Source organism: Rattus rattus, chromosome 15 (genome assembly GCF_011064425.1).
Source record: "Rattus rattus isolate New Zealand chromosome 15, Rrattus_CSIRO_v1, whole genome shotgun sequence".
NCBI classification, from domain to species: domain Eukaryota; kingdom Metazoa; phylum Chordata; class Mammalia; order Rodentia; family Muridae; genus Rattus; species Rattus rattus.
In genome coordinates, this window is record NC_046168.1 from 5,492,253 (window position 1) to 5,506,133 (window position 13,881).

Below are 13,881 nucleotides of genomic sequence, written 5' to 3' on the forward strand. Positions count from 1 at the left end.
CACACTATAAACCCTGTAAATGTGACATCTTCTCCCAGGTTGCTTCATGGATCACAGAATCTGTGCATCAAGTGCCTAGCACAAAATGTTTAAATAAATGCTGTTTCCTTATAATTGAATTGAATATATAAATTACAGTACTTCGATGCCACTTAAACTGAATAATGAGAAATACTTGGTTTTATCAATGTGTTCAACATCAGTTAACAAGTTAACATGCCATATTGTTTTTCTAATAGTAGGTGTGTCTTCCATTTCTAGATCTGCAGTGTGATTAGACCCTTCCCTTCCTGCTCAGGCTATATAATACATACTACCTTCATTTTACTGAAACTATTTAGGATCTGTTCTAGTTTACAAAATGACTTCCCTCTAGCTGTCCATGTCCAACTACATACCTTAGTGGAGCAAAATATTTTATTTACATATGGACTCTGAAAAACTCTGGAGCCCAGTACATGAGTCCAACATATAGTATACTTCAAAGCTCCTCCAAGAGCAGGTATGGTGTTGAGTGCATAAGACGTGTCTCTGCTTCTGTGCCTTTGATATGTAGTCTTTGATTACAGTATTTTAATGACTCACATGAGTTTTCAAATAAAAATGTTAAAACAAGTGTACTGAATTGATTCACTATAAGAGTATGTAAGCACCACGAGATGCTTTTGTGTCTTTAAGTTACAAATACTTTTTAAGGTAATTTGTTCTCGATTCACAGAAGGGGAGGATGCATTAAAACTGAATTTTCATATTTACTTCAGTATATCTCTTTGGTGCCCACATAATCTTAAAATCTTCATCAACCTTAAAGGCTACTACCCTCCAACCCCTACTAGGCAACTGTCAGACATACCTGAATTCAGCTGAATTTTATGATACAACTTTGATTTTAAAAATATAGCTGAATTTCTTTATTCTCAATCTGTAAATTAGACTTAGAACTATTTATGTAAGTTCCTAGTTGTAGAGCTTGGCATATAGAGTTATAATCTTTAATTTGTAACATGGTTATTATTGGACACTTCGTTTAGGTTTTTGCTTATAACCAATTGAAAATCTTTTCAGCCTTTAAATAGCTTTTCCATCCATTCTAAAGACTCCTTGTTTACTTCTTGATCTAGTAGTGGGAATAATGTCTTTCCTCTTTATTAAGTATGTATATTGTTTCTATGAATATATATTCTGATCAGAAGAGACTCATTGGCACAACAGAAACTAGAACCTCATGCTAATATGAGAATTAAATTTTAGCCTTTGATGAGATAAAGAATATTGTCTCAGAGCTGAAGCCTGTTCAGAGGGATTTTCCCTTTCATTTGTGCTACATATAGACATAGTATTCTGGGTTTGTTGTTATTGTTGTTCTTAGAAAATACCTTTGGAAATTTTGAAGCTGTGCTAATTGTATAGCCTGAGCTTATTAGCTTGTAGAATATTTGGAAATTTAACACAGCTGTAAGATAACTCTTTGCCTTTAAAATGCTAGAAGTAAGCTCAGCGAATTTCCTGCTTTGACTTTGTGTTGCTGAGAAAGCTCCTGATTCTGTCAGCTTACTGTGGGAGTGCTGGGTCAGGTGTTAACTTAGTGTAAGAAAGACCGCACAGCTGTGTAGGGAGCAGGAAGAAAGGGTAATTAATTGTAACATAATGTTGGCAACAGTGTCCATATCATAAGATTATATGTCATTCTACTTAGTCCTTTTAGTAAAGACTTCTGGGCAGTACTTAGTTGCAGGGTTACCTCTATATTGGATATAATCTTATAAACACCTATCATATTAAGTACTTAAAATTCTTTCCAAGGTCAGATGGGATATTTTATTTAGTACATTTATACATTTTTATCTTTATCAGAACCACCTGCAAGAGGCCCACTGTGGGACGAGGTGCAAGCCATAACCCTGTGCCTTTTCAAAGGAGTTACCAATAGAAAGAACGCATATACACATCGAAAGGCACCAAGGCCACTGTGTACAATGTTACATGCCAGTGTTGGAGTCCCAAAATCTTATAGTTCAGAAATGCCACAGTAGATGCATCAGGATAGGGGAACAGGTCTTAACAAAGACTCCCAGGAGAAACGTGGTGCATACCAGGCACTTCGTAAATATTTATACAACACAGGTTCCTAAAATGACACACCAAATGGTTTATGTTTATAGAAAGACACATGATTGGAAAAATGAAAGGGGCCAGACTGAGAGCCATATTGTGCTTATACTGCACACATTGGAGAAGTCCCTAGACTTTTAATTAGGACAGGAATGACTGTCGACCGTGATGGGTTGGTTGGAATGAGAAGAGAAAAAGCTAAGGATGGGGCAGCTTAGGATGAATCACTGTGGTGGTTAAAGGTGAATGTATGTACAGTGGTCATAGAGAGGACAAGAAAGAGAAAATTGGCATAATGTATAAGGATAAAAATAGAACTCGGGCTATGAGACTATGTCTCCAAAACAAACAAAATAGTAATAGGTAATGTATGAGAAATGGCCAAAATGGCAAACTCTCTGCTTGTATGTGTAGGCTACTAAGCATAGTAAACGGATTCAAATCTCTCTTTAAGAATCAACTAGGAAAGTTGAATGTGATGGTATATACATGTCATCCAGGAAGGATCTGGAATAAGATTGAAAGTTCACAGCCTGCCTTGGCCAAAAAGTGTTAGTTGCCGGATAACTGTATGTTTGGTTTCACAGACATGTAGACTGTTAGCTGTTTCAAATTATTTTACAGATTAAAAATAGTGAAACCAAGTTACCACCCTGTTTCAAGTGCACCTCAAAGATGTGAGGGTATATATTTAAAACCAGTAAGGACTGACCATTGCCTCCATCAGAGTCCTGCCTTCTGTGAAGATGGCGTGCTCGTAATTCTGTATGAAATCTCCTAGAGTTCAGGTACTAGCAAATCATTTATTATCCTGTGTGTTCCTCAGAGTAAGGAAACATCAATCACAAGTAAAAGGACATCTTCTTTCTAGATAACCATGCAATAAAAACACTCATTCACTGTCCTTATCAATCTTCCTTCATCACACAGAATTGCTCCCCCTCAAAACTATGTTTCTTAACAAAAACTGAGTTGACAGAACTGAGAACACAGCATGAGAAAGAGCATGCATGAAATTTACAAGATTTATAATATTTCTCCTCTATACAAGATGACACAGTTGTTAAGAGATAAGTTACTTAGCATAAGATCCAAGCTCAGGTTCATGAGGAAGAAATACATTAATTTTTTCCTTTGAAGTAGATTAGACTTTAGCTGATCATTTATTCTCAAATATGAATATATAAATGACCCCAAAGTCATTTACAGATTATAGTTTATTCTTTCCCATCGAAACCCACTCAGAAAAGGTAGCCTGCTTATATGGAGCATCTGAACAGAAGACTTTGATTTTTACGGTCAAGCAGATTACTCTCAGAGAACCAACATGATGAGCCGCGGCATGTGAGAGTTCAGAGAATCCACCTTTCCTGTCCTTCCTGAAAGTCCTCATGCCTGTGTTTGTTGATCTAGCTTCTGACTTACATGAGTGTAAATGATGCACGGGGTGAAGTTAAGCCCTTCATTTGTTTTAGTATTTTATTCCTGTTAATAACATTTGACATTAAAAATGGAGATCTAAACAGCTTGTTTGATAAATGAACATAATCACAGATGTTTTCATTCCACAGTAACCTATCACTTCTTAGCTTAAACTGAAAGATGCATGGAGAAAATTCGATCTCATTCCACCTTTATTCCTAGATACAAATCATTTGATTTGTATCTAATCCTAATCAGATAGCTTTCTGATCCATGGAGCCAGTAAGAAATTAAGTATGTTTCAAAGGAAACACTGATTTTTTTTTCACTCTTACCTAATCAGAATCTTAGAGGAAGATTCTTTATATACACCAAAAACTGAAACCTTTCTCCATAAATGCAAAGCAAAAAGAGTAATAACCAGTCTTCTTTGCATTGCTGAAATAAGGCAAAATAGGCTCTACTAAAACTGTAGCACAGAAATGTGGTGAAAGTCTTCCCTTTGAGTACTTTTATATTTGGTTTGAAAGCTAATAGATAGCTTATTATTAAACAAATCATTAATCTTTTAGCTAAAGCAAAAATAAACAGAGAGTCAGAAAATATAGTCACCTGCTGTGTGCAGCTGAGTGTTTACATTTTCCCTAATGAACAGATAAGAAAAGTACAGGTGACGTTAATGTGTAAAATCTACTTTTTACTGCTAGCACCAGAGGGGAAAATTAAATTACTGACTCCAGCTAGTTCTATCGTTGATAACTAGACCTGTATAGTCTCTGGCGTCTACTCCATTTTGAGCCTCTCTTTGTCTGCACTCAAAACTACAGTGGCAGCCTCAATAGAGCAACTGTTTCTTTTAAAATGTTTTAATAGTTGCTTTTGCGAATTTCTTACATGACTACTATATAATATTATCCTTCTTTCCAACTCCACCATGTCAGCCCCTGCCCCAATTCCCTCTCAAATTCATGACCTCGTTTTCTTGAGTTATTAGTGGTGTGTGTGTGTGTGTGTGTGTGTGTGTGTGTGTGTGTGTGTGTGTGTGTGTGTGTGTGTAAAATATAACCTGCTGAGTGCATTACCGTTGCTCAGATGTATGCTTTGTAGGAATGGCTACTTGGTATTTGATATCCAGTTAGAGAGTACATACCATCACTAACAAAGACTGATTCTCTCTTTCAGCAGCCATAGCCTGTAGCATTTCATCTAGGATGGGACCCCGTGAGATAGCCTCCCTCCCTAGTGGCATATCAACGGGTCTTGCCATCACTCCTGTCTTAGTTAGGCAACCACACCCTTGAGATTTCATGGATGCAGCTTTCCTGTCCATATAGAAGGTATATTCTCAGAGCTAGTCCTGTCCTCTGGCTCTCAGAAATTTCCTGTTCTCTCTTCCTAGATTCTCTCTGAATCTTAGTTGGAGGGATTGTGTTCTAGCTTTATCACTCCAGAATGGACACCACACACTTTAAAAATGTTTATGGCTCTTGTCCAATTTTATGTATTTATTCATATTAGTTTATGTGCTAGAAGCTTTGGCTAAGTTTCATGGATCTCACCTCTGCTGACACCTAAACTAGGCCAGTCTAGTCGGGGGCTGTCTTGTGCTCCAGAGAGTGTTTACCACATCTTGGGCCTATTATCCCTTGCAAAAGTAGCTTTCTCCCCATTTGTGAGGAATTAAGAACATCTTCAGACATTACCAGATGTCCCCTAGGAACAAAATTTTCTCCTATTGAGAACTATAGCCGTGTAGCATTTGTACAAAACTGACAAGCCAATGAGAACACCTACTCCATTAGTGGTTGTTAAAATTAACCCAGTGATGGCAACTGTATTTCCAAGGTTTTCCTATAGTAATTAATACTTGTTTTCTGAAGTGGATTCTTGCATTGCATTGAAAAATTATTGATTAAATTCACCTAAATTGAAGGCTTACTCAATCACAACACTTGGGTTTATAAAAGGTTAACATCTTATCCTGTTCAGAAAAGCTTCAAGTTTGAGTACACAATAACATTTCCTTTTGCTAAGTTCATTAATTAATATCCCATTTCGAAACAGGACAATTGGAAATTCCTAGATATACTCTATTGCCTCATCACCACCCCATGTCTTCCACAACAGCAGTTCCAAGTGTAGTCTAAAGACCCTGAGAGTCTCCATCCACATCAGAATGTTCTCGTGATGATACTTGCACTGATGAACTTAACATATAGCAGTCTTTGTATTCACTGTCACCTCATAGTTAAAGGGTGTCAAGTTCACTGAGCATCCTTGAGAAGCCAAAAAACTGTTCTGTAAATATCAACCCATGTACCTTTAACATGTGACAAAATAGAGAGAGACATGAATACTTGCATGGTTAGCACTTGATAGTGGTCATAAGAAATAAAGGTGAAATATGCAGTTACTATAACTAATTTCTTCCATAGCTTTTCATGAAAGATGTCTGTTATTTTCCTTGGAAAACTAGTCATTTTGTTGGACCCTAACCCTCCTTAGAAATACCATAGCAAATGACACTTGCAGCTGTATTCATCTATTTCTTATAAAAATGGTCAGTAAAGCCCAGCCAGTTCCCTTTTGTGTAACAAAACCCAGTTTTTCCCACATTGGTGTCTCTGGCACACAACCTCGCATGCAGCCTCCCATATACTGAGTTCTTATTCAGGGAGTCTAGATGGTTCCCTGAAGCCTAATTCTTCTCTCATTTAGTTTTAACTCTGTTTGCCATCTACACAGATCACACTTCAGTGGCCTGACCATATTTTTCATATATCCTAATTTCTATGTGATAATTTGGGGCAACTACTGTCCTAGTTTTTAGACTTAAGTTTTATTTTCCTTAAAATAATGAATGTGTATGGTTCAATTCCTTGCTGCAGGTAAAGACCATGTACTAGACTTCTAGACATATCCTAGGTGATACTTCTCAGCTCACTGACGACGGTCTAAAGCTCAACATAGTAGGCAGTTCCCAAAAGCTATACAGCCCGTCAGGTGGGACTGCCCAGACCTGAAACAAATTCTCCCTGGCCAGCCACGTGCCACTGTTTACATGACCTCATCTAGGGATGGTGACATCTTATCACAAGGTTGTTTAGAGGATAAATGAAATTTGCTTCATGGAAGTGTTCTGAAACCATGATGGCCTACCAGAAATACTGTTTAAAATTCAAATATATACATATATCTTATATACGCAAGTATTATATTTAAAACAGGTAAAGGAAACATTATAGAATTGACCTTAAAAATCTTTAAACAATGTGTTCATTTCCCATAAACTAAATATACAAGCAACTTGCTGGTCCCTAAAAATAGATGTCAGATGAGAAAAGATTGGCTGACTGGGAATAGGAGCGTCAACAGAACAGAAGCTCAGGAGGTTTTGCTCCCCTAGAACATTGCTACTTTCTGTGCTCACCCCAGGACCATCCTACTTCAATGTAGAACTCTGACCCAAAGCAGTAGCTTTGTCTTTCGAGCCTGCATTAACCAGAGGCTGGGCCCAGCCTCAGCAGTCATGTCCGAAGATTCTCTTCTATTAAAGGCTCTCATTTTGCACTCAGCCCACTTGCCCAAACCTAGCAAGGAATCGATATCTTGTGATATGGAAACAAGCAGAAAGTCTATTGACAGTGCTCAGAGAACAATGTGAAACCCTAGACCTATTCCCAGAACTAGACAGTGGGAGTGCTGCCCTATTGACTAAGCCACTGGATAAACAGACAGTTGGCAACATGCAGGAAGATTCATTTGAGGATTAAATTTAGGGTGAACCTTGGGTTTAATGACTTACTTAATAGCATTATAACACATTTTTGTTTGTTTCTGTCTTTCTTGAGACAGGGTCTCACAGGGTTTCCCAGAACTGGCAGACTAGACTGGGCTCAATTTTGTAGCAACCTTTCTGCTTCACCCTCCTAAATGTTAGGATTCAAGGGATACATAACAACTCCCAGCTACAGTTAGTGTTTTTAATGCTAAAGAAGCAATTGAAAAACAGTTTTTGTTATATTTAACTAAAGAAAGAAAATGTTTTAGTAGTGAATATATTAACCCTTTTTGTGCATTTGAGATTTAGTACTGTGCTAGGCTGAAATAAAAGCGTGCCTAAAGGATGAAGAGACAGGCTACATCCCATCTAGCCTACTCCTGAGTACCATTTCTCAGGCACTGAAGTGAGCACAGTTCGTAGGAAGACAGTGTTGATGTGTGTGAAGTTTCTTGTATAATGATAAGCAAGACAATTTAAATGAGGAGTTCCACACCTGAAGAGTCTGTACTGTCTGCAGTTTTTAAAGTCTGATGAGAGGACATAACAAGACAAGGAATAGGCAGTGTGACCTGAAGCAAAAGGCTAGAGATTATTTTTAGCAATATATATGCTTCTTTTCTGGAGTGAGGATGTGTGACAAGAGCTCCTTAGGACAATTCACCATTGAGAATCATTATCACTTAATACAAAATGGAAGAGTTAATTTGTCATCTACCTTCATTGCTCCGGGTAAAAGATAAATAGCCATTTATTTATTCTTTCAAATTCTCTGAAGATGTAAAGGCTTTCATAAGAAATGTACACTAATAGCACTGCCTTGCTCGTTCCTGTGATGGTAAGAAGTTTGCAGAATGGAAAGTGAGCCCTGGTCGGGGCAACAGACTCATGGTTTTCATTGTTTGCCTCAGGGTATTTTGATTGAGGAGGGGGTGGGGGGGGAGCTGTTCTCAGAATAGAAAACTAGAGGTTTTTTTTTTTTTCCAACATACATGGTAATGTTTCTGGAACAATCATTTCTAAGTCATAAGAAACAACCATTTCAGGTAGGATCAAACTCTAAGCTGGTATGTAATTTTTTTCTGTAGTAGAGAGCATGGATAGAATGATAATGAGATTAATGCCAGAATTAAAATTAAAAGGAAAAGAAGATTGATGGTCTAAGCAATTAAAGGGTTAGAAGGAATTTGGGGATATGGTAGAGATATCCTTTCTTGGGCTTTATGATAACTATGGGTCTAATCCATCATTTTAATCTTGCCAATTACACACTTAGCATGCATTATTTTCTAAGTAAACCACAACATCATTCTGTTTAGAAGCCAGAGAACTAATTGGCTCTGGCACTTCGTATTTTATTTACTGCCGTGCATCTATATTTCACATGCATGGGAGTATGCAGGTGTGTAGAGACCAGAGCAGTGCACAGGGTATCTTCTATCACTCTCCACCTTTGCCTTGAGACAGGCATTGGATGGGAACCTTACTGTTTTAGTTAGGCTGGCTGGCTGTGAGCCTGTCATATCCACCTGGCTCTCTCCCCCAATGCTGGGATTATGGCATGCACAGTTATGGCCTGCTTTTTAAGAAGGTGGTAAGGACTTGAACTCAGGTCCTCATGCCTACTAGGCAAATGATCTTAACCATTGTACCATCTCACCAATTTAATGCATTTCATATTTCATACAGAAAAATAGTATGTTTCAGTATATGGAGGTAGGGTATTTTGGTGCTTGTTAGCACTTAAAAGACAGAATTCAGTGTGAACATGCAGCTTGAAATGAGAAGGGAAAAGAAATACATTCTAACATTCCTTTCATAATCATGACAACCGTAACACCATTTATCCTTCTCCTACAGCCCTGGAATGAGACCAGATGTAAGCTCTCCTCCATCCAGCTCGTCAGCAGCCACGGGACCACCTCCCAAGCTCTGCCTGGTGTGCTCCGATGAAGCTTCAGGATGTCATTATGGGGTGCTGACATGTGGAAGCTGCAAAGTATTCTTTAAAAGAGCAGTGGAAGGTAGTGTGTGTTTTGAAGAGTTTCATTTTTGTTTCTATTTTTCATAGTAAGTTTTTAACTGTTCATTGTATACAGGGTCCACTAATGATAGCCATCAATTCAGGGACAAGCATAGTGGCCCTTAAGTACTCCACTGGGAAGAGACAGGAGTAGGAGAAGAACTAGAATAAGTTGATAAGTTCAGTCTGAGAAAGAAAAAAGAAAGCTGCCGTGTAGAGTGGCAGTATGCTAAGTCTGGGCAGGCTGGGAATGGTGGGTTTTCATTCCCCATAAGCAAGTTAGTTTCAAAGCTACCAGCTATACCAGTCTGACAAAATCTGTGACCCTGGGAAGGAACAATAAGGGAGGAACAGCGTCTTTCTTTACTTTTCTCCTGTTAGATAAATAATAGGTCATGTTAAGTACCACAATAACTGAGGTCCAATCTACTAAAGTAAAGGCCAACTTAATAATCACAAGTACCGAGATCATCATATGGAATCTGGAGTACAGCATTGCAAAGAAGGCGACTGCACTGTAAGGATGATACAGGGTGGTCATGTGTTGATGAGTTCACACTCCAGAGCAACGGGCTAACATTAGAGATATTCTTTATACCCCACCCAAAAGCATCACAACAGAATTAAACCAAAAATTAAAGCTATATTTATCTTTCAGCATAACACCATTCACAGCCCACTGTGAACTCTTTCCCTTATTTTTATGTAAAAGTAAGTATTAGCTACACTAGATTTAAATGTTTATCATGTAATTATTTCAGCAAAGCATGGTGGCTAGATCACATTAGTAAGAAAACCTTTAAATGTGTAAGATGTTAGTGAGTAAGTCACTTGGCTGTTTCCTCTTTTATTTGAGTTTCAGCATTCTCAAAGGCATTTTCCAGCTCTAAAATTCTGCAAACCCTTGGTACTGTAATTCAAAGAAAAATTCTATCTAGACCTGCAAAATCTATAGCATGGTTTGTAGCATTTAATTTTTAAAGGATAGGTATGTTATTTAACATGAGCTTTTTAACACATACTAGATAGTATACTTAAGCCTTATATTGGCAATATAAATACCCAAACATAAATCATAGTTAAGTTTTACATGTTTGTAATATAAGACAAATCTATTTTTTAATCCAAGATCCTGGGAGTTCTCCAGGTCCTTATGCCCTGCCAATCTTTTTGTCTTGCATTCATTTTGCTCACAAGTATTGACTTTGTTTGCCATATGTGAAGTCCATACATAAAAAATCAATTAGGGACCTGTGAACACTTAGATCCTGTTAGGATTTGTGTCTGCCAGACTAGCAAATAGGTTCAGAAAGCTGAAGTGGCAAAGCTGGGATTCCAGCAAAGTGGCCTCCAAGTAAGGTCTTATTCTCAACACAGACCCTCAAAGATGCATCTGACAAGCCCTTGATGCCTGCTAGATTATAATGCAGGTAGATGCTGAAATAAAAGGACTCATAAGAGGTTTAACTATTAGCTACCATACACTGAGTAGTGCTGGTGTGTTGAACACAGTATCATCTGCATAATTACTTCTAAGCTTGGCAAAATTCCCAACAGTTGATAAGAGAACAAACTCCAAAAAGTTAATGTTTCCAAGATCAGTTTCTTGGCATGCCACTGTACCACTGCTACTAAGAACAACTCTAGAAGCTTAAGCTGATAGAATTAGTTTATAGTTAATCCTCATACACTTTCAGTACAGGTTGTAGTCTGCGTCTTCTGCATACCCTGTGTTGTGTTTCCCACTTTGTTCTATGCAATATTTTATTGGTCATAGAAGTCAGTGTTGGTGTGATTTTGGAAGGGATTACACTACACTGTATTAGGAGACAGATATCACTGGGGTATCGTGTAGGCTAGCTACTACCCTATCATAAATGGCAAGCCACTGTCAAGTGCTAAAAGTAGATTTAGCCAAAAGTACCAATAAACAGGGTTAAAGAGGCTTCAGGTTATCTGAAGGCTCTTCCCTTGCCATCGAGAAGTTGGAAAGGAAATTTTATCAGGTGGCAGAAAGCAAAGGGATTGCAGAAGTCTGTCTTTAAAGGACGGTTGAAGAGTTACTTTTGTAATAGTAGCACGTGGTCATTCTCTGTGAGATAACACAGATCCAATCCCATCTTATTCTAAGGAAGGAACTGACTAGTGGATCATTCTGTTATAATAACCTGAGCCTATACTAGGATTCTCAGTTATAATACACACTGGATAAAGAAATCAATATCAGCATAGTACACTTAGTCCAATCTTTTTAGTTAGACATAAATAGAACACTGAAGTTTTCTACTCTAGAAGTAATTTTTCCAGCAACACTGAGATAGGGAAACTCTGTAAGACCATAGATGTAGGGTTTTCTGAGGGGGTAAAACTTCAGTGCTTTACTGTGGATACAATCTGTTGTTACTCCTTTTGCTGCACAATGGGATTTTAAAGATTTATTTAGTCTTATTTTATATGTATAAATGTTTAAATGTATAAATGTGAATACCATGTGTGTGCCCAGTACCTGCAGAGGCCAGAAAGCATGTAATTCCCTTGAATTGGAGTTATAGACACTAGCGACCTGCCGCCCTGTGGGTGCTAGGAACTGAACCCAGGTCCTCTGCAAGAACAGCAAGTGCTCCTAACTGCTGAGCCATCTCCCTGACCTCATATAATAGGGTTTTATTGAGCTAGTTCCTCTATTTTGTGTTTAAGAAAACAGGAGGCTTACAAATCACAGAAAGGATTTGAAAGAGCTAGCAGACATATTAGGCATGGGAAAGTAACCCTGAAATAAAGCCATTATATAACTATATAGCTAATATATAACTAAACTATTAGTCAACGTCGTAACTTATCCTCACGAAAGATTAAACTAATACAGCTAACTTCATACTCCAAACACATATTTAAACAACATCATGATGTAATATATCAGAAAAAACTAATTTTTTTATCAAAGTCTTAGATTGCCCTAAGCAATGAAGAAAAAAATAGTCTCTTCTTAGAAATCAGGTCTACATATGTTCCACCTGGTGAACTGATCATTACAATTATTTCTCATTTCTTTGAATATGATTTATTCTTGAGAAATGTCTGACATTACTCAGTGTCTTGCCATCTCATTTAGTACAAGTAACACAGACTGGTAATTATTGGTGTACTGTGTAGACAGTCAGTCTTGTGTAGGAAACTTCTATTCCTAACTTCTAACACTACCCTATCATAAATGGCAGCCACCGTCAAGTGTTAAAAGTGGACTTATCCAGCCCCACTCAAATAGATCCTTCAGTTGTTTTCATCATTTAATACTCGGATTAAAGAAGACAGTGCAGCATGTGGGAGATGAAAATACTTTTCTGCCTTTTCCCCTTTAACATTCTCAGAATGTTTTGCCAGGAGAGACCTAGAGTTTATGGTATGTTCTTCAATGCTGGGTACCAGAGAACGGCGAAGCTAGCACTGATGACATCAGTATTTGAGGCTGAAGGTGACACCAAGCATCCTCACATTCTAAAAGCATATGAAATAATTATCTTTCTTTGTTAGTTTGCCAAGTTTGTGCTTTAACTAATCCATTGCTGGAAGTTGGTTCATTTAAGATTGGGAATAACTCGTTTTACATACCCATGATAATGTTGAATGATGAATTAAAAGTCATTTTTTCCCTTAGGGATTCCCAAAAAATTATAAGCCTGCTTGCTTTTAGTCATGTCAGCAATAGATCAGAATTCATAATAAAAAACAATGATTACAAACACCATCTATAACTGTTAAAGAACCATATAAAACAGTTTTAAAGTGTTGACCTTTGGCATGGGGCATTTAATAGCATACAATTCTGTCTCTTGATCTTAGAGTATTATGACTTGAGCATATCTATATATGAAGTACTGTAGTAAGGTTTGTTTTAATTGACTTTTAAATTCATTGAACAGAACAAGTCCTCTCAACACGGTAATTCATGTAGATAAGCACACTGTTGACTTCTTGTCAGACTTGATGATAGTTTGCTTAACACAAAACCAGAAAGAGGATAGGCTTTTTCATTAAAAATGTCCTTACAGATCTGTGGAATTTTAACAATGTCCTTTACTCTCTTGTAGGACAGCACAATTACCTTTGTGCTGGAAGAAACGATTGCATCATTGATAAAATTCGAAGGAAAAACTGCCCAGCATGCCGCTATCGGAAATGTCTTCAGGCTGGAATGAACCTCGAAGGTAATGGAACCTTAAAGGAGCTACCTACCTATCACATGAGAACTGACCACTTTACTTTTTATAAGAGCAAGCAAACGTAATCGTAATGAACTCTATTTAAATTAGCAAAATGTTATATTAAAATAGAATGTTTTGTTAGTTCATCCACTTTTGTTATATACATTGAATTCAGGACAGCCAGGCTGTATATTAAGTAAAGAGATTACATAATATTGAAAATTACGTAACTTGGAGCAATTTTGTTTTCATCCTCCTTACTCCTTTTTTAAAACTCAAAACCATTTCCTAGGATTGGAAAGGACTGTACGTGAGATCTATAGTTCATGCTCCTCTCTTTC

At 37.5% G+C, this 13,881-nt stretch overlaps 1 protein-coding gene across 1 annotated transcript in view; it reads left to right on the plus strand.

Moving 5' to 3' along the window:
- The window catches only part of Nr3c1 (nuclear receptor subfamily 3 group C member 1), a 91,031-nt gene that overhangs the window by 60,305 nt on the left and 16,845 nt on the right, over positions 1-13,881 (plus strand). The window contains 2 exon segments of the mRNA XM_032885898.1: positions 9,176-9,342; positions 13,427-13,543. Coding sequence (XP_032741789.1) covers positions 9,176-9,342; positions 13,427-13,543 — 284 coding nt within the window.